The 25,741-nt window shown below is 40.7% G+C and overlaps 1 protein-coding gene across 1 annotated transcript in view; it reads left to right on the forward strand.

Moving 5' to 3' along the window:
- Positions 1–24,872, forward strand: part of UBXN2B (UBX domain protein 2B) — a 49,569-nt gene extending 24,697 nt beyond the window's left edge. Inside the window, exons 6-8 of the mRNA XM_089678475.1 lie at positions 316–453; positions 4,587–4,748; positions 15,750–24,872. Coding sequence (XP_089534601.1) covers positions 316–453; positions 4,587–4,748; positions 15,750–15,912 — 463 coding nt within the window. The 3' untranslated portion in view covers positions 15,913–24,872. The remainder of the gene's footprint in view (positions 1–315; positions 454–4,586; positions 4,749–15,749) is intronic.
- Positions 24,873–25,741: the final 869 nt, after the last annotated feature.

Below are 25,741 nucleotides of genomic sequence, written 5' to 3' on the forward strand. Positions count from 1 at the left end.
ACATGTGCAAGTAAAAACCATTGCACAGCACATTTCTTTTAGTATATTTCAGAAAGTGCATCTTACCTAAACTGTCATTATTACTCACGCTGAACTATTACCCTCATTGGTGTATGATGATCACAAAATCTATTTTCCCATGTTATCAACTAAAACAGCTCATTCTGCTTTCCTACAGTCTTGGTGGTTCCTGGATGGTGGTTACAGTTATGAGGAAAGGGACTGTTTAGGACAGGACTTGGACTTCACTGTTTTTGTATATAAATGCAAATGATATCTAAATTGAAAGATTGTTTGAATATTATTTTATTCCAGGGAAATCCCAGTGGAGCTACAGCACCTGGTTCATAGTGGCCAAGTCAGCTTAGATATGGAAGACCATCAAGACCAAGAATATATTAAGCCAAGATTAAAATTCAAAGCCTTCAGTGGTGAGGGGAAAAAACTTGGAAGGTATACAAGTAGCCTTTTGTATGTGTTTTATTAACTTACTAATCCAGTGAGAGCCTTAAATATGGCCCCCAACACTTCCAGATGGCTGCTGAATAGCAGCGCATTTTCGCATCTCAACATTCAAAAATGTCAAACTTGTTGCGTTTTTTTGCAGCATATCACAATGCAGACCAGTATTTGTGTCACTAAAAGCAATAATAACCTCCCAACATTGGTGTCAGTGAACGCAATAATAACCCCCAACATTGGTGTCAGTGAACGCAATAATAACCCCCAACATTGGTTTCAGTGAACGTAATAATAACCCCCAACATTTGTGTCAGTGGATGCAATAGTAACCCCTAACATTGGTGTAAGTGGACACAATAGTAACCCCGAACATTAGTATTAGTAGACCTAATAATAACCCCCAACATTGGTGTCAGTGGACGCAATATTAACCCTCAACATTGGTGTCAATGGACACAATCATAACCCTCAACATTGGTGTAAGGGGACACGGTAATAACCCCCAACATTGTTGTCAGTGGATGCAATAATAATCCCCAGCATTGGTGTTAGTGAGTGCAATAATAATCACCAACATTGGCGTCAATGGACACAATTCAAACCCTCAACATTGAGGTCAGTGAACACAATAGTAACCCCCAACATTAGTATCAGTAGACCTAATAATAACACCTAACATTGATGCCAGTGAATGCAATAATAACCCTCAGCATTGGTGTCACTGGGCATAGTAATAACCCTCAACATTGGTGTCAGTGAACGCAATATTAACCCCCAGCATTGATGTAGGTGGATTCAGTAATAATCCCCAGCATCGGTGTCCATGAGTGCAATAATAACCCCCAACATTGGTGTCAGTGGCCGCAATAATAACCTCCAACATTGGTGTCAGTAAGTGCATTAATAACTCCCAAAATTGGTTTTGGTGAATGCAGTAATAACCCCAAACATTGATGTCAATGGATGCAATAATAATCCCCAGCACTGGTGTCAGTAAACACAATAATAATCCCCAACACTGATGTCAGTGACTGCAATATTTTTTATATTGATCTTTACTAATACAGTGACCAATGTAAAACTTTTATAAGTTATATAATTAAAGACAAAACTTTTTTTTAATTTTTCTTTGAATGAAGTGGAGAGGTAATAGAACCCCTGTCAGTTTTTTGCTGTCTATGCCCCCTGTATGGGCCAGTAAGAACACTAGCCCTGGTGATATTCAGGGCTTCCCTCACTATGGTGATATTTTCACTCATTTCCTGTTGTGGCTATGGGACAGGAAGTAAAGGGAAAGCTCCCCAATAGGACACATATTGCAAAAAAAAAAAAAGAAAAAATAGACTGGTATTACAACCCTCCCTTACGCTATCCAAAATGTAAAAACAAGGTTTGCTTTTAATTCTACTTTAATTTATAATTATAAAGAATATGTTTTGTGTCTGTATTCTAAATACATAAAGGTGGCATATTAAACCATGTGTTTATATAAAAATTTAACTAACCCCTTGGCCAGTCTTCTTTTTGTCTCACTAAGGAGGAGAATTACTAAAACTGGACAGTGCAAAATCTGGTGCCGCTCTGCACAGAAATCAGTCGGCTTTTAGGTTTTATTGTCAAAGCTTAATTGAACAAGCTGAAGTTAGAAGCTGATTGGCTACCATGCACAGCTGCACCAAAGTGCTGGAGTTTTAGTAAATCCCCCCTTATGAAGGCCATAGATGGGTCGAAAACCTGCCGTTTAAAAAAAAAAAAAAATCTGTTGTTTAATAGGCCGACATTACCACCAACGGTAAAAAAAATCGGCCCATTTTCGTCCCGTCTACGGCCGGCATGTAATTACTACTGTCCCTGCAGAGAGCTCCGCTATTATATTTGACATTAAAAAGTATAGCGGTTGCAACATTGTATCTATTTGTATCCTTTTCGGATACATGTTTTTATTCAGATACAAATAGATACATTGTTGCAACCGCAATACTTTTTCATGTCAAATATAATAGTGGACTGGAATTCTTTTTCTTCTTTTTCTTGCAGGTCACGGCTCATCATTGCCGTGAAAATCGGCCGATCGGCAAAATCGGCTGATTTTTTTCCAACTTTACCAATAAAAAAAATGTGCCAAAATCCAGAAAAATGGCCAATTAACCCATTAATGGTGAGAAAATCTGCCGATATTTTTCCAGCCGAAAATCGGCTGATTTTCAACCCATCTATGGCCTGCATAAGTTTCATTATATAGTAGTGAAAAGAAATAGATACTCGAGCAGTATACATTGAACAATGCAGAGCTCAAATGATCCTGCACCACCCACCTGAGCTATTTTGGAGCTACTGTAAATGAGGAAAATTGGAGATAACTTACACATACAGAAATAAGAAAAATTGGTGTAGCGCTAAAACAAATGCCACTAAACATACATATACATATATAAACAGGTAAAAAGGGTTAAAGATGCTTATAAATAATCATGCATATAAAAAAAACTATTGCATATCCCCTAATGGGGAAACGTGACTATATGCTTGTGATGGTTGCACACAACACCATGCAAAGGGATAATATACTTCAATAAGTGACAAAGGTGAATATATTGCAGTCCACTTCACACAAAAACTGTGACCCTTTTAAAAGGCGTGAGAGTGCCACTGGTGCCACAATCCCAAAATGGTTTGAGTGCCTCCTCACCTCCCCGCACTGACCACAAGGGCCAATACGCCTTTGCACCTTATAAGGTATATTCCTCGGATGTCAGCCGATACAGGTCCACACTGGATGCTACCTCAGGCGCTGTTATCCAGAAAGCCACCTCCAGCTGCTATATAGTGGTGGTAATATACCACCAGATGATGCTCAGAGACATAAGAAGAGACTTCCCATAGCGTGATACCGCAATATTTATTGATAAAATATATATAAAAATGCCCACTCACATGTCCACAAACAGTATAAAGCCTTATGTAAATCCTCCTGTATCCTAGTACTGTGGGTGTACCCGGAGTCCCAATATGGCGCGTACGTCGGAAGTGACGTCACCGCGTACCGGAAGTGTCGTCAGGGCGTACCAACGCGTTGCGTCACGGATAGCACGTGACTTCATCAGGCCCTGATGAAGTCACGTGCTATCCGTGACGCAACGCGTTGGTACGCCCTGACGACACTTCCGGTACGCGGTGCAAAGGCGTATTGGCCCTTGTGGTCAGTGCGGGGAGGTGAGGAGGCACTCAAACCATTTTGGGATTGTGGCACAAGTGGCACTCTCACGCCTTTTAAAAGGATCACAGTTTTTGTGTGAAGTGGACTGTAATATATTCACCTTTGTCACTTATTGAAGTATATTATCCCTTTGCATGGTGTTGTGTGCAACCATCACAAGCATATAGTCACGTTTCCCCATTAGGGGATATGCAATAGTTTTTTTATATGCATGATTATTTATAAGCATCTTTAACTCTTTTTACCTGTTTATATATGTATATGTATGTTTAGTGGCATTTGTTTTAGCGCTACACCAATTTTTCTTATTTCTATATATGCACTTTTTGGTTAAAAGGAGGGTGTTGGCAGCTTAGTGTGTGTGTTTTTTCATCTGAAGCGCAGGAGGTTTTAATATATTTAACTTACACATACACCAGTCATCTTCTGAAAAAATGTGGGAGCCCATTTGCAACTATATTCAAGTTTTTTGGTGCATCAATGTGATTTGTGGCATGTTTCCCATGCATTTTCAGTGGGTCCCCACTGTGCCTCCTAGGGTTAAAAAAGTTTCCTGCCTCATTTTTTCAGTACACCAAAAGTCAATGCATGCATTCTTTATTACATCAGCTGCAGGCCACCAAGGGACAGTTGTGTTGGTCTACTCTGTTTATGAGTGTTAGGGTGCTATTTAAAATTAGCAGTAATACACTACAACACACATAAACAGCGCTTTGTAGTGCTGTGCTTTTAACATTTTGCAGGGGTAGCTGGACCACAGAGCTGACTAAGGAAAATTACAAATCATTTAGAAGTTAAAACAGTTCATATACCGTATGTGTATTTCACTCATGTATGTAGCTGCTATCTTGGAGTTTTGCTTTAGCTGATTAAAACTTGACACTTTTATTCTTTTGTACTCTTATAGCTTAACACCTGAAATAATAAGTACACCTTCATCCCCGGAAGAAGAACACAAGCCATTTTTAAATGCTGAAGTTGAACTTGATGAACATGTGCCAACAACAAAAATTCAGATCAGGCTGGCTGATGGGACTCGTCTAATCCAAAGATTCAATCTTAGCCATAGGTAACAGTACATAGATGCACCATATATTTATGGTTTTGTGTGTGTTTTTGTGTATATATATATATATATATATATATATATATATATTCATTCATTGGTTCATTAGTTTATATATTTATGTATATGGTTTTTACCTTGATTTTTTAATGTTTTTTTCTTTTTATTACGTTTTAAAGTGGTAGTTAAGTCTTTTTTTTCTCTTGTACCTACAGGTAAGCCCATAATAAGGCTAGCTTGTAGGTACAGTAATTATCTCCTAAACGGTCAACATTTAGGAGATATTTACTTTAGCAGCGCACTGCTCTCTCAGTAGATGGTATGCTGTCCATGTCTTGGCCGAGGCTCCTGCTTGCATGTGCGTAGTGGCGTTATCGCGGCTTGACCAGTCAAACGCCCACAGCCCACCAACCCGAAAGGAAAACCGTGTGAAGATGGAAGCACTGGGGAGCCAAGACAGCACTCCGCTTTATTTTTATGTAAGTCTTTCATAATGTGCTAGTATATGATGCATATTGGCACATTATGCTCTTACCTTGCAGGGAGAAGATTTTTTTTTTTCTTTTTAAGTTTACTACCATTAAAAAAAAGAATTACGAAACAGAGCCCTTGGGCAGTCCCTGGCTTGAAATACTAAAAAACCTAGAGAAACAAAAACACGTGAACCCATTCCTTACTATTTGCTCAAGAGGACGAATGCCATTCAAAGCTGCCAAGATTTAAAGTTACAGAGATGGTAGTACACATCTTAGAGGTTTATCACCCAGGTTCGCCCATCATGTAAAGCGCTTTTGGTTTACAAAAAAAAATGTTCAGACACTGACAGGTAGGAATCTCATATGAAAACTCCCAGGGCCTGAACACAGGAAGACCCTTACCACACTAATAACACTGCATGAATTAAGTAACATTATCAACAGCCTCAGATTCGGGTTGGTCTACTGTAGTGGCATTGGAAGAGTGCAATTTTTAAGGGAATTGTCTATCTCTGTTTTTCATTTTCTCATTTATTTTCTATTTGGTATTTTTTTATTTATTTTTGTCAATTTTTCATTCTGATTTTTTAATTTTATTTATTATGCAATAAAACTTAATCAGACTTTTAATATACTGTTGAACTCCTTATTCCACGTTTGGATGAAAGGGGGGATTTTTCAATTTTAAGGACATTATCACCATTTCTTTTTTGTCTTTTTTTCTTTAACCTCTTCCTGTCTGGACACTTTTACCCCCTTCCTGTCCAGGGCAATTTTCAGCTTTCAGCGCTATCACACTTTGAATGACAATTGCGCGGTCATGCAATACTGTACCCATATGAATTTTTTACCATTTTTTTGAGACAGATAAAGCTTTATTTTGGTGGTATTTATTAATCGCTGGGATTTTTTTTTTTTCGCTATGTAAATGAAAAAGTCCAAAAATTTTGCAAATAAATAATATTTCATCATAAATCTTGACCAAAATGTATTCCATTATATTTTTAGAAAAAAAAAAGCCAAATTAGTTTATAACCAAAAATTTTTAAACATTTTTTTTACATTTTTATTTTATTTTTCTATATTATTATTTATGTTTTTTTTTTTTTTTTTACATACTGTCACCCTAGCAGTACAGTGTCACCATGGTGACACTGTACTACTTGTGGGGGGTGATGAAGATTTTTTTTTTTCTTACAGTGATTGCTTTTACACCCATATAGAATGTAAAAGCAATCATTTCTCTTTCTCTCTGTCTGCATTCTTGCAGCCATTGAGAAATACTGAGTGAGCTGTGATTGGTCACACCTTGTCACATGATACAAGGCTGTTGTGAATAGCCTTGTACCATGTGACCTCTGTGATCATTCACAGATTTCACACGTAGTAAGCAATGATGTCACAAGTGACATCTTGCTTACTACTTTGCATGTGATCACTGATTGGCCAATCAGTGATCACATGATCGGGACCGAGGTCCCGTCCGACGATCGGTGTTTCACTGTGTCCGGAGGACACAGCGGGCACCGGATCGCGGTGCTGCGCGCTCCCAGGGAGCGCGCACAGCTAGAAAAGGCGGGTGCCGTTTATGAACGGCAACCCGCCCCTGGAGTGCCACCACCCTGCCGTTTATGAACAGCAGGCGGACGGCAAGTGGTTAAATAGTAACTCCCCTTTTGTTGAGAAAAAAAATATATTCCCCTCTGGGTGACCTATGTACATTGCAGGGAATTTAACAAACTTTGTTGCAGATTCCTACCTTTTGTTGTTCTGAAGAAATAGGCATTTGTTTGTCTGTGTCCATGTGCCAAGTGAATCTGAATGGGAGTGGTTTTACAATTATCAATCAGTTGCTGCACCTGCAGGGCTCTAATGAGGAAAATTGCATGGTCTGCATCATGTTGGACGTTATTTCCTATTGGGAGTATCTCACCAAAAATGACATTTTTGTTGCAGGGGATGCCTGAAATCTGAGTTGTATCTTATTGCAGACTTCTTGGAAAATCAGTGAGCCAATCACTCAAGCAGGAAATTATGTTTCTAGGGGGTGTTCTGTACACTGTTCTGTGTACAGAACACCTCCAGGTAGCCATATTGCATTGCATTTTACAGAAAATGGCAGTGCTCCAGATTGAAAAGGAAAGGTAATTTTTAATAACATTCAATTACAATATGACTTGTATATGCTATATTGTTTTTTTTTTTATTTGCTATTTTTTTCCCACAAAAGTGGAGTTACCCTTTAACATTCTGCCAACAGACGTTTTTGAGTGTTTTTGTATCCCATATTCTATAGTATGTTTTATATTCTTTGGGCATCTTTCTAAATTATTGTGGTCTAGATCTTTGTGTTTAGTGGCTCCCTTATGTGGCAGAAATTAACCTGATATTGATATTTTCTCAGTTAAGTAGCAGCTCATGATGTATTTATCTCCCCCTGTCTGTGGAACCTCTATTCTCATGATTAAGCCCCGTGGACAGGGTGAAACATGTGGGATTTGACCTGGACGGAATCTAGGCTGAAGCTGCTTCCACTCTTCACATGAGGGTTTTGTGTGATGTGGGGCTCCTGGGACTTCATTTCTTTCATCATTGACTTTTATGGAGCTCAGACAAGCCCTTTCCCTGCTTGCAATCAGAAATACACTATATTGCCTAAAGTATTGGGACACCCCTCCAAATCATTGGATTCAGGTGTTCCAATCACCTCCAAGGCCACAGGTGTATAAAATCAAGCGCCTAGGCATGCAGACTGCTTCTACAAACATTTGTGAAAGAATCGGTTACTCTCAGGAGCTCAGTGAATTCAATCGTGGTACCGTGATAGGTTGCTACCTGTGCAATAAGTCCATCCATGAAATTTCCTTGATACTAAATATTCCACTGTCAACTGTTAGTGGTATTATAACAAAGTGGAAGCAACTGCTAAGAACAAAGCAACTCAGCCACAAACTGGTAGGCCACATAAACTGTCTGAGAGGGGTCAGCGAATGCTGAAGCGCACAGTGTTCAAAAGTTGCCAACTGTCTGCAGAGTAAATAGCTAAAATTTTGTGTGGCCTTCATATTAGCACAACAGTGCTTAGAGAGCTTCATAGAATGGGTTTCCATGGCCGAGCAGCTGCATCCAAGCCTTACATCAGCAAGTGCAATGCAAAGCGTCAGATGCAGTGGTGTAAAGCACACTGCCCCTGGACTCTAGAGGAGTGGAGACGTGTTCTCTGGAGTGACAAATCACGCTTCTCTGGCAATCCGATGAACGTGTCTGGGTTTGGCGGTTGCCAGGAGAACGGTACTTGCCTGACTGCATTGTGCCAAGTGTAAAGTTTGGTGGAGGGGGATTATGGTGTGGGGTTGTTTTTCAGGGGTTGGGCTTTGCCCCTTAGGTCCAGTGTAGGAAACTTTTAAGGCATCAGCATACCAAGACATTTTGGTCAATTTCATGCTGCCAACTTTGTGGGAACAGTTTGGGGATGACCCCATCCTGTCACAACATGACTGTGCACCAGTGCACAAAACAATGTCCATAAAGAAATGGATGAGTGAGTTTGGGGTGGAGGAACTTGACTGGCTTGCACAGAGTCCTGACCTCAACCCGATAGAACACCTTTGGGACAAATTAGAGCAGAGAATGTGAGCCAGGCCTTCTCTCGTCCGACATCAGTTCCTGACCTCACAAATGCGCTTCTAGAAGAATAGTCAAACATTCCCATAGATACACTCCTAAACCTTGTGGACTGCCTTCCTAGAAGAGTTGAAGTTGTTATAGCTGCAAAGGGTGGGCCAACTCAATATTGAACCCTACGGACTAAGACTGAGATGATGTTAAAGTTCATGTGTGTGTAAAGGCAGGCATCTCAATACTTTTAGCAATATAGTGTATGTCTCATGAAAAATTTGTCAGCAGCCCTGTGTTTCTATGTGGAAGTTTGGAGCATTAGTAGATACTAGTATTGTAATTTGTTATTGTATATAAAACATTCTGGTGTCTTAGAGGAACAGTAGTGATATACTGTAAGTAAACTGAAGTCTATTGATGATACATCAAATTGCATCCAGGCAGGCTATGCACAGGGCTTGGCTATAGATGAATGGAGATGACATATTTTTTGTTTGCAGCAGGTTTGTCTTCCATTTATAAAATGTATTTCTTTCTCGTTCATTGAGGGACACAGTCATATACTGTCGGGTTATGCTGCAGCATACAGGATAATTGGACACTAACAAACAAATTGTGGGCCAGCCCAGGAGAACCCCTCCTACTAGTTTTTCGCTAGTATCCTAAAAGGATGGATATATTTTTTAATCTCTGACTTTAAATGTCTAACCGTGTTTTTACTAGATTTTTTTTTCTTTGATTTTCTTCAATCAGGATTCCTCTCTACATTGGTGCTTGTTCTGGTCTCTGTATGTAGCTATTCAAACCAACCTTTCCTCAGGATAGCTTTGGAGTGCTGTACCTGGACCCTCTCGGCTGGGCCGTTGTAGGGCTACTCTGGAAGTAACCTTTGGGACCTGGGTTCCACTTGTGACGCTTTTCGAAGCCAGTACTGGTAAAAGTTAGGCACAGAGCACATTCCAGGTCCAGAGCCATTGCATTGTCTCAGAGCCTGCGCTGTCTCTCCAGATTCATTTTTTGTGCTAAACATTGGGAGCTGTCTTGTTTTTGGACCACTGAGAGCCTTCAAACTTCCAGCTTTCTGCCAATTTTACTACAAAAGGAATTAACGCTGAGGAATTGTGCACTTCCATCATAAAATAGGTGAGGTGGAGTGTCACATGCTCTCTTTCCCACCATTCAGCATTGAGGAAGCACCTTCCTGCTGCTGTTTCTGCTTGCATAAGCCATATGGATTTCCGATCCTTGGTCCATTCCTGCAACCCAAATTTGTTACTTGATCATCTCCAGCCAACTGAACCTACACCTGCTTCTAATGGTTTGGTTTGTGAGTACCTGAGGCTTTACCTTGTAGCTTGAGCTATGTTGCCTTTCTGTCCTGCAGCTGCAACTTGTCCAGTTCAAAACATGGGGGTAGTTCTGCTGTAATATGTGCCTACAGCTCACACTTCACTAAAGACTCTGTTGTTCCTTGCAGCGTGTTTTCTGATATGGCTGATGTATGTACTCTGCTAGAGTCTATGCCTTCTCAGGAGTCTTTCCCAGCTCTGAAGAGGATCACAATGCAATCACGCAGGATTTTTATGGACCAGGTAGAACAGATGTTTGCTGACTCTGACCGCAGAGCCCACAAGCACACTTCTTTGCTAATTACCACAGATTCATCCTCTGATATGCCTTAATGGCCTCTGGGCCATTACAAACATACTCTCTCTGAAGCAAACTCTGCCTTCTTCTATGGATTCTCCATCTCTTCTGCCTTAGCAGCCTTCAAGCCATTATCAACTGCAACTCTCTGTTGCCGATTCTCTCCAGTGCCTGATGGGCATACTGCCTCTGAGGAGTTGCAATCTTCTGCCATCACTTCCAAACTGAAAGAGATCATTCTGCTCTTATTGATGCTGTATGTACTACTATAAAACTAAAGGGTCAACCTGTTGCCTCTGCAAGTACTGTCCACAGTCTAAGATTCTTGAGAGCCCCTAAGACCACCAAGACCTTCCCAGTGCACCCACTGTTCGCATTTGTCCTTTATGAAAACTGGAAAATTCATGACAAGATGTTTGTACCTCCCAAATGCCTAGCCATCCTGTACCTTTTAAAGAGGACTTTATTAAAACATGGTCTGCCCCCTCTGTGGATCTGCCATTATTGTGCCTTAAAAAAGCATTTGCCATCCCAGTGGAGAGTGCACCTGCCTGTAAGGGCTCTACTAATAAAAGGCTGTATGTCCTTTCTCTCTCTGGCAGGTTCTGCGCCTCAATCTATTTTAGCTGTGAAATTGACCTGTAAAACCCTACTGATTGGTCTAAGGGTTTTAGAAGGAATATGGCCACTAGGGCAGTTGATCCCTTGGTCAGAGAGCATATAGAACTCCTGCCTGCAGTTTTAAGCTACCGAGTGGACAGATTGTTGAAAGTCTTTTGTCTCATTATCCATATGAGTCTCATAAACATGAGGAAGACACTTTGATTAACGTGTTGGACTGTGGAGCCTGCGTCTAAAAAGCACCTAATTTGAATAGCCTTTAAGGGACAGCTCTCATGTGGATGTATTCCTCAATGATGCCACAAATGGCAAGTGTATTATTATTATTATTATTATAATTATAGGCATTTATATAGTGTCAACAATTTACGCAGCACTTTACCCATTATTTGTTAACATCAGTCCCTGTCCTCAAGGAGCTAACTCACTAAAGTCCTTATCTCACATACATACCTTCACACACACACACACATAGCAGGGCCAATTTAGTCCAGAGCTAGTTACCTTCCAGCATGTCTTTAGAGTGGGAGGAAAATGGAGTACAAGGAGAAAACCCATAAGGGCAGAGGGAGATTATGCATACTCCATGCAGATGATGTCCTGGGTGGGATTTGTAGTGAGGATCCCAGTACTTCAAGACAGACGTGCTAACCACTAAGCAATGCCAAAGACGTCAGAGGCTCAATCTGGAAAGACTTGCCCCTTGCTGGAGGCCAATAAAGGGCCTTTTCTTTACTCCACTGTCTCAGACTCCTGTTCAGACCCAAATCTGGCCTGCAATCCATCTACAAACCTTAGCTGTTCGAGTCTCCCAAACAAGTCATCTTGAGCATGAGAGTACATCCCCACTCTCAAAAGTTATAAGATGTCTGGTAGACTTTGTGGTTACTTGGGTCCCCTGTATCTCAGATACCTGGGTACAGGAGGTAGTTTTAAAGTGTTACAAGCTCCAGTTCCTCACTTGCAACCTCTTGGTTTCACCACACAGATTATCAGATCTCCATGTAGCTCTAGCAGGTTTTCTGGAACCTTTTCTAGAGTCTTATTGCTCCAGTTCCAGTCTCTGTGGCAGAACAGTTTCCCTCTTGAATCTGAAGGCCCTTCATTCGGTCCAGAAATTCAGTATGAAATTCACCAGGTATGTATTGGCCTCCCTCAGTTAGGGAAATTTTCTGGCCTCTATGGACATTAAGGATTCATACCTGTATGTCCACATTTTCCTTCTGCACTTCCAGTTTGCATTCCTGCAGTTCAGCCTATCTTCTGTACCCTAGGTGCTCACCAAAGTGTTGGTTCCAGTACTAACCCTGGCGCTCTTGGGGCATTCCAGTTGTGGGGTATCTAGAGGACCTCCTACATGGGGAACAGTCAGGTTCTGGTGGACAGCATAGCCCTGGCCTTGTAGAAGTTCAATTGAAGCCTGAACCTTTTAGAAATCAGCTTTGGAACTGACTGATTGCTTGGAATAGATGAGCTTGGAATATACAGTCATGGGGAAAAATATTTCCACCCCTGCATTTTTGTCAGATAATGCACCACTTCGCCCCAATAATTTTTGCAATTACAAACGTTTAGACATTCTAATGTATATTATTTTTGTTTGTATTGGTATGACACAAACAAGTGGAGAAACAGAAAGCCAAATCTGACACAAGGGTGCCAATATTTTTGGCCATGATTGTATATTTGTAAACACAGGCCAACCCAGATATATTCAACCCCAGGAAAAACTACAAATTCTTCCCTCCAAGAGATGTACTCATCAGTCCAGGAGTTGCCCAACTCTTAGCATTTGCTAGGAATGAGGGTATCCTCTTTCAAAGTAGTCCCATATGCCCAGTGTCACTCCAGAACCCTTTGACACAACATGCTGTTGTCATGGGACAAGTCACTGCAGTTTTTGATTACACTGATTTGTCTGGCACTGAAGACCAGGGTGTCTCTGGCTTGATGGCTCAGTCATCTGGCTCTGGATTTGGGGAAGTCCTTACTCCCTGTCTTCTAAATGGTCATAATGCAGGATGCCATACTGATGGTCAGTGGAGGAGACCCTGGCACTCTCTTGATGCAGGGGATTAGGACGTTGGAGGGTCCTCATCCACAGATCAGTAGTCTGGTACTTCAGGTGATTTTAGTTGTCCTCGTAATACTGGACCTCCTGGCTGGAGGGTCCCGATTTAATCCAGATTCATTTGAACACCACAACAGTGTCAAATATAAACCATCAGGAAGAAACCAGAAGCCTTGCTGCGGCAAGAGAGGTAAAGTGGATCCTGTCTTGGGCGGAACTTTACAATACAACCTTGTCCACAATTTACATCACAGGTGTAGACAATTTATAGGCAGATTTCCTCAGCCAGCAGGGTCAACAACAAGCGAGATAGGTTCCTCTCCAGGTACAAGGTCCTCTAGCAGAAGCAATGCATGCTCTAAGTGATTCTGTGGGATCAGAACATCCTGATCTGGGCTTTTCCTCCCCTTTTAACTCTTTCCTAGCCTTTTTTCATTGCAGGATTGAATGCAGGGCATTCTGATGAGCCTCATAGTTTCAGATTAGGCAAAGTGGATAGGACTCTCATTTGATAAAACACCAGGCAGATGCCCCTTGGGCGCTCCAGATCATCCAGTTCTTCTGTCTTAAGGACCAATTTACAATTCTGGTTTACAGTTGCTGGCAAAAATGGCATGACTTTTGAAGCCCAAGTTTTGAAGGAGAGAAGTATCTCCAAGGGCTCGTTCACATTTGTTAATTATGAAGAACAAAGCAATGCTCATTACCATGCCTGTAGAATTTATGACATGTTTTTGTTGCGTTTATGAAGTGTTAAAAAAGCTTTAAGTTTGCTTACTAAATGCCCATGAAACTGTTCTAGTGGGAAGTGCTTAAAGGGGAAGTGATGTAGAAATGATCTACTTTGAGGCATGGTTAGTTTGTGGTGTGATAGCAAACATTTTTGCCATTCTCTGCAAGATGGATTTGAATACTTTTATGCTCTTCGACAATTGTATTGGTCGAGCTCAGCTCTGCTCCTGCCTTGCACTGTCAGTATTGCTGCTTTTTCCTGCACACAGAAGCAAATGGTGTTACCACATGGCTGCTCTGTACAAACATGAAGTGGCTAGAGCTGCTGTGTCCTAGTTCATTATTATTTTCCAGTGTTTTCTGGGATACAAGAACCTCCACAACCTCTTCCCCCAATGCCCAGCTAACACTTTAGAAATGCTTCACTAGAACACCATAAATACTATAGGTGCTCTTAAGGTGCTGTTACAGAGCATTACAATTGAAAACAGTGAAGGCGGCTCATGGCTGACGCCTCATGAAAGTGACCTGCTGCTTCATTTTTAACTCTACACAACAGAACACAATGCTACCACTCTTCTGTGGACATCCTTTGTGGTGCTCATTGTAATACTCATGGCAGGCGTTGAAGGGTGGTTATGAGACTTTAAAAATGCAGAATAAACACTGCATAAACACAGGGTTTTGACGCATGTGTGAAGGAGCCCTAAGGCTGCATTCACTATTAAGTGATTTGTAGCTGGAAGCTCCAAAAATGCTCAAAGTTAAAAAACTAATTGTTGTCTATGGTGCCTGTTTGTGCAATCAGGTGTGAACAGGCAGCATAGAGAACAATTGATTTTTTAAGTTTGAGCGTTTTTGGAGCTTCCAACTTTGAGCTTCAGGCTACAAATCACTCAAGTGTGAATGCAGCCTCAATCTGTTATTCTTTCAATGTAGAAAGGTAGGAAGTCTACTTCTCGCAAGGTCTATTCCCTCAGGTGAAGAGCATACTTTGCTTGGTGCGCGACACAAGGCTTTCACCCCAGTGGGACAAATTCTTGTCATTTTACAAAAAGGTCTGGACCAGCATTTCACTCTCTACACCATTAAGGGTTAGATTTCTTCCCGATGTTATTTCAGAGACTGCTGATTTTTTATTCTCTGATGTCTCCCAACTTACCTCCCCAGTTTGCTGCCCTGTGACTCTGTGGGATTTGAATTTGGTTCTCTCGCTACTTCAAGACATTTGTGCCAGATGTCTCCCATGTTGCCTTTGCCTACCCAATTTGCTGCCCTGTGACTCTGTGGGATCTGAATTTGGTTCTCTCAGGTTTTTGAACAAATCAAGGGTATTTTCCCTTTCCTCTCCTACCTGTAAGGTGCCCTTGTTGCCTCTGTGAAGCAAGTATCTGAGATTGTGGCCTTATCCTGGGTTTCATGAGGAGAAGGCTCAGACAGACCCTCACTCAAGCTTATGGTCTCAAGAATCAGGTGCTGCCATTTTCCATCAAGGCACTTTCTAAGGCTGTAAATGCCTTGGTATCGGTCTACTTTTTCTCAAGGCTGCCTCCTAGTTGTCTTTTGTTCACATGTTCTCCAGGTTTTACCAGGTGGATGTTCAGGCTCCATCTGATGCCACCTTCAGGTGTAAGATTCTTCAGGTGAAGTTTTAAGCTGCAGTTCAGTTCTGTTCTTTTTGCATGGGCCTGTTAGTGTTTTGTTTGCTGTTGCCCACCCTTCAGTTGGACTGCTTTTGGTCATTCCAGCAGTATATGACTTATGTCTCTCAATGGACTCCAAGAAAAGGATTTTACACTGAGTATAAAAATCCTATTTTCTTTATCTGATCTCTTCCAGGATCATGGATGTTCGCCAGTTTATTATGCAGTCACGATCAGAATTTGCACACACTGACTTTACTTTGGTCACCACTTTTCCAAACACAGAACTGACAGATGAGAACCAGACACTGGAAGAAGCTGATTTACTAAACACTGTGCTTCTTCAAAAACTGAAGTAAAGATGTTCATTCATGAGCTATAGCTGAAGAAATATAAAAAGTGCCCTTCACAGCCTCCGACCAGTAAAAGCCAACTAAAAATCACATGACTGTTTTATTTATGTATTTGATTTTTTGTATTTTGTTAGTCTGTAATAATTTGATTATGGCAATTTATAATTTTTAATAGTTGCATTTCAGAAGGTCCGGCTAAACTTGATAAGGTGTACAGTGTGTGTTACTCATTTTGGGATCACTGTATTTTAATACAGGTCCAGACAGATTCCAGGTGACAGGTATACAGTTCACTCAGGTCAGATAAGTGCTTCTACTGACAATACTGAAAAAGAAAGAAACACTATTTCCTGGCAGCTTCACATACTGTCTTCAGGCATCTAGATTGGACTGATTGGATTCTACCCTCCTTTGTTCAGCCATATTACCCTTTCATAACTAGGACTAATTTTCCTATATTGTGTTCTACGAACATTTAAAGGTATTATTTGATGCTGTTTTTAAAAAATATATATTTTTAACGTAATTTTATTAATCTTAATCGTATAGTACAGGACGGGAAGCCATAGACCATGGGTTATATGATGCTATCTTCCAGTGATTGGACACTGGCAAAAGCTTATTAGTATGACACAAAAAGTGGAGCAACAGAAAGCCAAATCTGTAACATTTCACGCAAAACTCCACAAATGGACTGGACAAAGCTATTGGCACCTTCTCAAAATTGTAAGAAATAATTGCATTCCGAGCTGTGATGCTCCTGTAATTTGTAATAAAACTCACCTGTATCAATTAACAGGTGCTGACAATATAGAAATCACAGCAGCAAGCAGTTAAGATGGTAAAAAATTGACTTGACTTTCTGTTGTGTGTCTCTGTGTGCCACATAGAGCATTGAGAAATTGTGGAAACGCATGGACAATCTCAAGATTACAAGTCCATCTCAAGAGATCTTAATGTTCCTGTATCCACTGTATGCAACATTATCAATAAGTTTGCAGCCCATGGCACTGTAGCTAATCTCCCTGGACATGGATGAAAGAGAAAAATTGATCAAAGATTACAATGAAGGATTGTATGAATGGTGGCTAAAGAACCTCGATCAACTTCCAGACAAATTCAAGCTGACCTTCAAGCGCAGGGTACAATTATCTCAGCTCGCACTATACATCAAACAATGGAGAACCACCTGCACTACCCTGAATACACTATTATTCTAGGAATGGGTTGCCGCTGACACCTGGCTATACACCTGGATAGAATGGGATCAAAATTATAACAAAATTGTTGCTGCGCTCCCACACTTATACTTATATAAATAATTAAATAGAAAATGAGGTTTCAATTACACCCCTAGTGAATCCACCAGTGTGTAATTATCCCAAACTCAATTCTTCATATTATTATACAAGCTTATACAGTGATGTTTGATAAACCATATGAAACAAAATATAAATGTGCAAAATGCCTAAAATGCAGGGTTAATTTATCCTGACCATCCTATTGTTTGTTTTTATAGGCACAATAGTGCCATTTGTCAGTCTGTTTCCACTGCACCTTTGGGCATTCATTTATGCCAAGTGTTTTATCACCTGTGGTTTAATACATGTTTGTGATTTCACCCTGTTTAGGGACACAAGTGGGTTTATGTATTGTGTTTTATGCAGCCCATTCAGAGAGCAGTTGTACCATGCCACAGCTGTGATTGTCATAAACCATCAAGGGGGTAACAGATGTGGGGAAGCCCTCCTGGGCAGAGAACCATATTTCAACTCTCTCTGCTATCTACATACTGGGAGTGGAAATATGACAAGTGGACTTCCTGAGTTGGATTTAGGGAAGTGAACCCTCCCCCTGAGATCTTCCTGATGCTTTGTCGGAAATGGGGACCACCTGATGTGGACGATAAGGCCTCAAGATTCAACAAAAAAACTGGACAGATTTGAGGGTCTACTTTTGTTGGTGTGAGAGTAGGCACCTCAAGGGCACCTCAGTCCTCATCAATTTTTTATGTTCCTTGCATTCTGACCTTCCTCCAGTCTGATCTGAACCAGCATTTGGCTCTTATACTCCAAAGACACCGGTTTATGCCTTATCCATTCTATTCTAGAAACCTTTGACTTTGCACTTGCCTGTCAAGATATTTGTATGAGGTGTTGCTTGTGTTATTCCCCAATTCCAACCTTATGTGTCTCCCTGGTATCTGAATCTGGTACTTTCAGTAATTCAAAAATCTCTTTGAACCACGTAGGGATATCCCATTGGGGAATAAATTGGCATTTGTAATGGCCGTTACCTGTTTCAGATTTGTCTCCGAGCTAATGTCTTTCTCAAACAGAGCCTTTTCTTGTCTTATATAGGGGCAAGGTAGTTCTGCATCCCAGAGCCTCCTTATTTCCCAAGGTACACTCTTCCTTTCACCTCATTGAGAATATTGTTCTTCCTTCCTTATGGCCTGTTTCAAAACATGCTAAGGAGATTTTACTCCACTGCCTGGTTGTGGTCATAGTGGTAATCTACCTTCCTTCAGGAGATCCCAAGAGGAGTCAGTCTGCTTCCTTTCCATCTTTTCTAGGTGGCTCAGCCTGCTTATTTCCAAAGTTTATGCCCTCAGGGAATGGGTTCCTCCATTACCTATCAGAGCCCATTCCAACAGATCTGTCTGTATTTCTTGGACTTTTCAGAATCAAGCATCTGTTTTACAGGCTTGAAGGTCAGCCACCTGGTCTTCTGGTTATGCTTGATCACAGTGTTACCGGGTGGATGTGTAGGGCTCTTCTGATGCAAGCTTTGGCTGCAAGGTGCTTCAAGGTATCATTTGTGTGTTTTGTTTATTGCCTTGGGGCATCTCATGGTCTATGATTTGTTTTTTCTACTTTCTGTACTGTATAATTAGGATAATAGGACTTTTGACTTACAGAATCTGCTGATATCTTAAATTACAGTCCAGGGGACAGGTCTCTCTCCTCTGTTTCTCGTTATTGCTTGCTACAAAACGGGAATCTCACAGAGTGGGTGTGGTAATAGGAATGTGCCTTTGCCAGTGTTCAGACACCTGAAGGTAGCAGCATATAACCCATGGTCTATATCAGAGATGCTCAACCTTTTGAAGAACGAAGGCCACATAAGTGATTTGGTATCCGTTCATAATCCACAGTTAAATGAAATAGTTCAGAATTTAAAATTTTTTATTTTGAATAGCATAATGAACATTTTCCCTGCAGCCACTGAATGCCAGCGGGAAGGGAGAGGAGAAGCTGGCTTTCAGCAATTGCAGGAAGAAAATGGAGAGGATTGGTTCCTATATATGCCCCCCTGACACTGCTCCTGTCCTAGTGTAAAACAGAATGTGACAGGGAGGCCATACGGGCCCCTGGAACATGGGGCAGGGTCGCCACTGCAATCCCTGTCGGTAGATCAGTGATTGGGGGTGTGTGGTAAAAACACATATCATGGTGTTTTACTGCCCCCCAAACCACAAATGTAAATTAACCCTTACTATTCTGAGCCCCCTATAAGGCTGCTTTCACATTGATGCGCTGTGGTTTAGCTGCACTGTGGGTTAGCTGCGCTTTGCCGTAGACTTCTATTACATCTTGCAGGTGTGATGTACTTTCTGAAAGTGCACCAAAACTCCTGCTTTCAGTTTGAGGTCAAGGGCTACATCATAGGGCTCCAAAGGCCACAGGTTGAGCACGCCTGGTCTATAACTTCCTGTTCTGTGTAATATACTGTACTCCAAGATATGGAATTTACTGGTACCATTTTTTTAATTTTGAAATAATATTTGACACTGCCATCAAGCCAAAAGCATTTTTTCTCTTTTTTACCACTATGATTGGTTCCTGACTGTTAGTTGGGGCCAGTGCAGTCAATGAAAGCTGCATTTTACAGGAATTTTAAACTACAGATTATGGGCGGGAATCGATTAACCACTACGCATTGTAGTTTAACCACTACACATAGAATTGTAAACCACAGATGATGATCTCTAATGGTATAATTTTTTTTCTTATCTGGTGGTTCCAACAAATTCAATGAATAAATGGTTACACTGGATGGTAAAAGAGGCAAAAATGTACCAACTAAGTTTTTACATTTTTGTCCAAATCTTTGTTATGATTGCCACGATTGCCATTAATCCAACATCATACTTGCTGGGATGTGCACTTAACTGTATAGGTCTCAGTTAGAAAAGATGGTTTCATTGTCAAATGACCAACCATCATCCAAAAATTAAAGAATATGGGGACACACTACAAACACAGTACATTTGAACTTGGTGGTGTTGACGGTTCACAAATATGCGGCCTCTCAGAGGCTTGGCCTTGACGCCGAGAGGTCGCATATTTGCACACCCAAAGTAAACACGCGTCGAGAGTGCACGCCCTGCATGCTCCCGCACATTTACCGGCAGCCAGTCACATGACCCTTAACCCGTTAAAGGGCTGGGAGGTGCACTGGCGCCAAGGGGCTAATATAGGAAATCACATTTATTAACCATAATTAAATGTAACTTTGTGAAAAATAAACGTTTTGTACCTTTTTATGATTTTTTTATTTTGTGATCATGTGACTGCATAGCCCTCTGTCAGTTCCCTTTCCCTCACAGAGGGGGCATGTCCTACTAGTAAGTGGGCAGGCAGCATCTGATGTCACACTTAGCAGGAAAGTATATTCCCTGTCTGTGTGTGCGGTAGTCCCCTAACTCTATTCGTGGCTTATACAGCCTGAAGATGACCCCATCTACAATCCCTGCTGGCTAGCTCTTTTCTCCTTCTGCCTTGCAGCTGTTCTCCACCTCACAAGGTGCCCCAACATGATTCTGCTGACAGTCTGCAGCTCTCTTCATCTCCTGTCACCTGCAATCCAGCTTGTCTATAGGCAGTGGTGTATTTAGTTCTTGTGCTGCCCTAGGCAACACTAAAACTGCTCTTTGAGACATTTCTCTACAAGGACTGGAAGCACCCCAAAGGGTTCTAGACGCCCCCTAACTGTATGCTGGATCTGTTCCTATTTGAAAAGGAAATTTTAATGCAATGGTAGTTACCCAAAGTAATAGGAAAAAGAAAAAAAATAGTGAAGCACTCCCCAAAATGTATGTTCACTGCAAAAATCACAACCAATGTGTAATAGTTATATATACAAAGTACCAAGCAAATATGTGTAAACATCACCGCATAGATTAATTCAGTAAATCATCAAACATTCTCAAAACGTGCATGATCTATAAAACGTAATTAATGCATATGCACATACAATACTTCAAATAAGTGTTAAAACAAGTGGAACACATGTAATAGTAAACGTCCAAAGCAAATATAAATATGTCCATGTAAAAATCCAGACAAAAGTTCCAACTAATGATATATTCATAGCACATAGTGCACAATCTTCACTGTGATCCTTTACTCTATCCAATGTGTAATAAAACCACCACAGTGCACAAGTGGATGTGCCGCTTTAAATCTTTTCCTCTTGTCCAATTCAGATCTTTCTCCAAAGGGGTAGAGAGGTTTTCAAATTGAATCACTCATAGGATAGAAGCAGAAGAAATCTTCATAGTGTAAAACCATGATATTTATTGGTAAAAAGAAAAAAATGCACTTATAGACTGTTTCTTTAAAATAACAGCAACCAGCTCTGAGCAACACAATAAACAAATCAGCTTATCCAGAGCCTTCAATGCTATTTGGAACACAGGGTAAAACCATACTGATATCAGCATTTCTTTATTGTGTTACCGTGGTTACATCTGTGAATTGAGATTAAAGCCTAGTGCATCTGACTCTTCCAGTCTTTGAGAAAGTCTCGTATGGATGCAACTAGTCAGGCAGGAGGAACTAAGTGTCAAAACCATTCCGGGGCAAAGCCTGAGTGCCATCTTGGATAACTGTTTACTGCCTTGTACTCGGAGCTGGGATAATATACTCAAAGCTCCACTTTCTGGCTTATTTTTATATATAACTGATGTTGTGATTGGAGGTATCACTTAGGGTATCATAACCATCCTAACCATGACAGGCAGGTTCTTCTGCATACAAGCTTTATACTTGTACTCTTCTGTCTGCTCATTGAAGACCTGCAGGTCATAGGCAAGATTCTATTTCTTCATATTTTTATGAGCTCCTCTATGGAGGTGTACATCCCATGGAAAGTCGCCCATTATAGGTAAGAGTAGAAGAAAACCATAAGAAAGTCCTACGCAGCTGCTAGCAGGATGTGCACAGCAGTGCACAGGGATCTTTTTAGTGGGGGCTGCTGTCAGTCAATTGTGCTGCTCCAATAATGTCCTCTGCCAGAAACGTAAGAAGCCAGGAAGTGCTCAGTGTTCTCATATAATGGAACTCTAAGAAAGACCCCTTTGGACTTAGAGTTAAGCGATTTTAGGCTGAGATCCTTTTCTACCATAAGGATACTTTATCTTACTTCACCAGAACATTGTTTGCAGTTCCTCTGTTCTATCCCAGACCTTAGAGAAATGTTTAATGTTGGTCACACTTAGGCTGTGAGTCCTTCTCTACTGAGAAATTACAGTTTTTAGTTCCTTCTCATGGTTGGATCAGGTAAACCAATTCCATGTCAAGGTGGAGGTTTTCCCCCATGCTGTATCTCTTCACTAGTGTGAGTATTCTTGGTCTTCTGGCATCAGTTCTCATGTCATTACCCCCTGGTCTTGTTCTCTTCTTACCAGGTGGGGGGGTTCAGCCTCATCTAGTGCTAGCTTCCAGAGTTAATCTTTAGGATGGCTCTTAAGCTGAATACAGTCCCCATTTGTTGGGCCTGATAGTAATTGTTTGTTGTTGCCCACCTCTCAGTTGGACTGCTTTTGTACATCCTGATATTTTATGAATTTCTGTGTCTCTCGATGGACAAGAGAGAAAATATGTTTTTAGTACTCAAAGTAAAATCCTATTGGAGTTCATTGAAGGACACAGGTCCCAACCCTCTGCGTTTATGATCTTATTATTGGTACTGCTTTACTACAGAACTGACGCTTGCTGGTAGTAGAAGGGGTTAATATTAGCTAGCCTACATTGTTTTGTTTGCCAGTGTCTATTTCTCATGTAGGCAGCAGTATAACCTGACAGTATATAATTTGCTGTGTCCCTCAGTGAACTCCAAAAAAAGGATTTTATGGTGAGTACAAAAGAAAGTTATTTGTACAAGATTCCTTGTAGTGCTCATGGAATGATTGTTAGGAGTTATGTTCTAATAGTTTATGACATACACTACCTAGTTCTGGTTTTAGTTTGGGATTCTTAAAAGGTACACAGTCATGAACACAGCTTTTAAATTAGTTATGACAAGCAGAATATATTCTTCCTAGTGTCCAATTACAATGCATATGCAAGTGGTTCTGGCTTCTGCAGGACCAGACAAGTGTCAGCAGTAAGTTGCTTGAATAAACCTAGAATATTGCATTTGTTATCTAAATTCTTAAACTTTTTATAGCTTTTGTAAAGTGTTGGTTTGTTATCATAGCCGGTTCCTTACCTTTGTAAAATTATACACCTCAGGAGTCATGGAAAAAACCTTTTCATGACATTTAAACAATGCTTTACTCACTATTTAGTGTAAGTGCTGTGAAGGAGTGCAGTCATTTTTTGAAAGAGACTTTGTGCTTTAGCTTTTTATATTAATTTGTGATTTTAAAGGACTAATCTACTTAGTTCGAGTGGGCTTAGTTCGATCTCCAGAAGGTCTTTTCCATGAATTCATACCATTGCAAAAAAAATGTCTTCCCACCCCCATAAAGCTGTGACAAGTTGTATATTTCATATAACCCTATAGAGCAGTGGTCTCCAAACTGAGGCCCTGGGACCAGATGCAGCCCTTTGCTTGCCTTTATCCAGCCCTTGAGGCATTATTCCTGCCACTAACACCAACAATGGGGCATAATTCCTTTCACTGACAACAAAAATGGGATACCATTCCCTCCACTGACACCAACAATGGGGGCATAATTCCTTCCACTGGCACCAGCTATTTCTCTACCAATATCAAAGATGGGGCATTTTTACTCTCATTGGGCACAGTCCGGCTCCCCTAAAGTCTGAAGGACAGTAAACTGGTCCTTTCTTTGTAATGTTTGGAGACCCCTGCTATAGAGGGTCTACTAGAGGGTGCAGGATACTGAAAAGCAGTATTATTTGCCCTCTAGTAGATTATCTGTATGAATATCGAGAGACATCAGGCAAGTGACAAAGGTGGCTCATTGAGGTGTGGTATGAGATCTTGCAACTGTGTGCTGGAGATCCTTTATAAATCGAATCATGATAATGTACCCTGCAGCATTTCACTCAAAAGAAATAAATTCAGTGTAGATAATAACCGTAATATAATGTTAGCATTGTTCAGTATTGTTTCTTTTCATGCAGGCTCTTTCAAACAGGATGTCAGGGCTCATTCACACAAGAATACATGATGCAGTGACATGAATTGGCGCACATTGTGCACTTTTTTTTTTTTACTTCATTTTTAATTAAATAGAATGGCAAATTACATTTTTTCCACTGTATTGTAATAAGATGAGGTTGAAAAGTGAAAGCTAGCTTTTCAAAGTGAATGTTAGTTAATAAGATGAAGTTGTGTTTATTTTAAATACGCACGTTTGGTTATTCAAAGTAAAAGGCTCTTCAACTTATTCACTAAGATTTATTTTGCAACGTGAACTTTCATTATGCAAAGTAAAGAGCCTCACTACTCCTTTAGTAAATCAATCCCAATGCACTGGTGGGAACAGACTCTATTGTAGACACCTGTTTTGGAAAATACCTGCATGACAGCACATCTGGATAGAAGGAGCCCTACATGTTGTATCTGTCTGTCTTTATTAAAAAGCCATTTCTTACACCAGCTGGAGCTTTGTAATATTATGTTAAATAATGTTGTTGCATGTTTTCTTATGCACTTTAATACTATTAGCTTTCAATGAAAGCCAAGTAAAATATAAATATTTGTGATTCTGTTTAGTAATGTGTTTATTTTATTTTCTTACATTTTTTTAGTTGATTTGTGTTTGTAAGCTGAAATTTAATGGTTCATGCACACACACTCGTATTTTCGTGGCTGGGAATCACAGATGTTGGCGAACAGCCTGCATCCAGTGACGCTCATCTATTCCTGTTCATGTGTAACCACTCCCTTGTGCAGTTATAGGCATACAACCGCAGAGTTTAACAGCCTGTCATTGATTTGTGCAGGCTGCTAGCCATGGGTGTACACCAACACCTGTGACTCCCAGTCACAGAAATACGCTGAATTCTTGTGGCGTATGCCTCAGTGTGTCCAGTAGACCTACAGTTGCAAGAAAAAGTATGTGAACCCCTTGGGATTACGTGGAGTTTTGCATGAATTGGGCATAAAATGTGCTCTGAACGTCATCTAAGTCACAACAATAGAAGAACACAGTCTGCTGAACATAATACTACACAAACATTAGATGTTGCCATGGTTTAATTGCACATAACATGTACACATTCACAGTGCAGGGAGGAAAAAGTATGTGAACCTTTGGACTTAATAACTGGTTGACCCTCCTTTGGCAGCAATAACCTCAACCAAACGTTTCCTGTAGTTGCAGATCAGACCTGCACAACGATCTGGAGTAATTTTGGACCACTCCTCTTCACAAAACTGTTTCAGTGTAGCAATATTCTTGGGATGTCTGGTGTGAATTGCTCTCTTAAGGTCATGCCACAGCATTTCAATTGGGTTGAGGTCAGGACTCTGACTGGGACACTCCAGAAGGCGTATTCTGTGCTGTTGCAGCCATTGTTTTGTTGAATTACTTGTATGCTTTGGGTCATTGTCCTGTTGCATCACCCATCCT

The sequence above is a fragment of the Staurois parvus genome, unplaced genomic scaffold (genome assembly GCF_062004578.1).
Source record: "Staurois parvus isolate SC_StPar_1 unplaced genomic scaffold, SC_StPar_1.0 ptg000205l, whole genome shotgun sequence".
NCBI classification, from domain to species: domain Eukaryota; kingdom Metazoa; phylum Chordata; class Amphibia; order Anura; family Ranidae; genus Staurois; species Staurois parvus.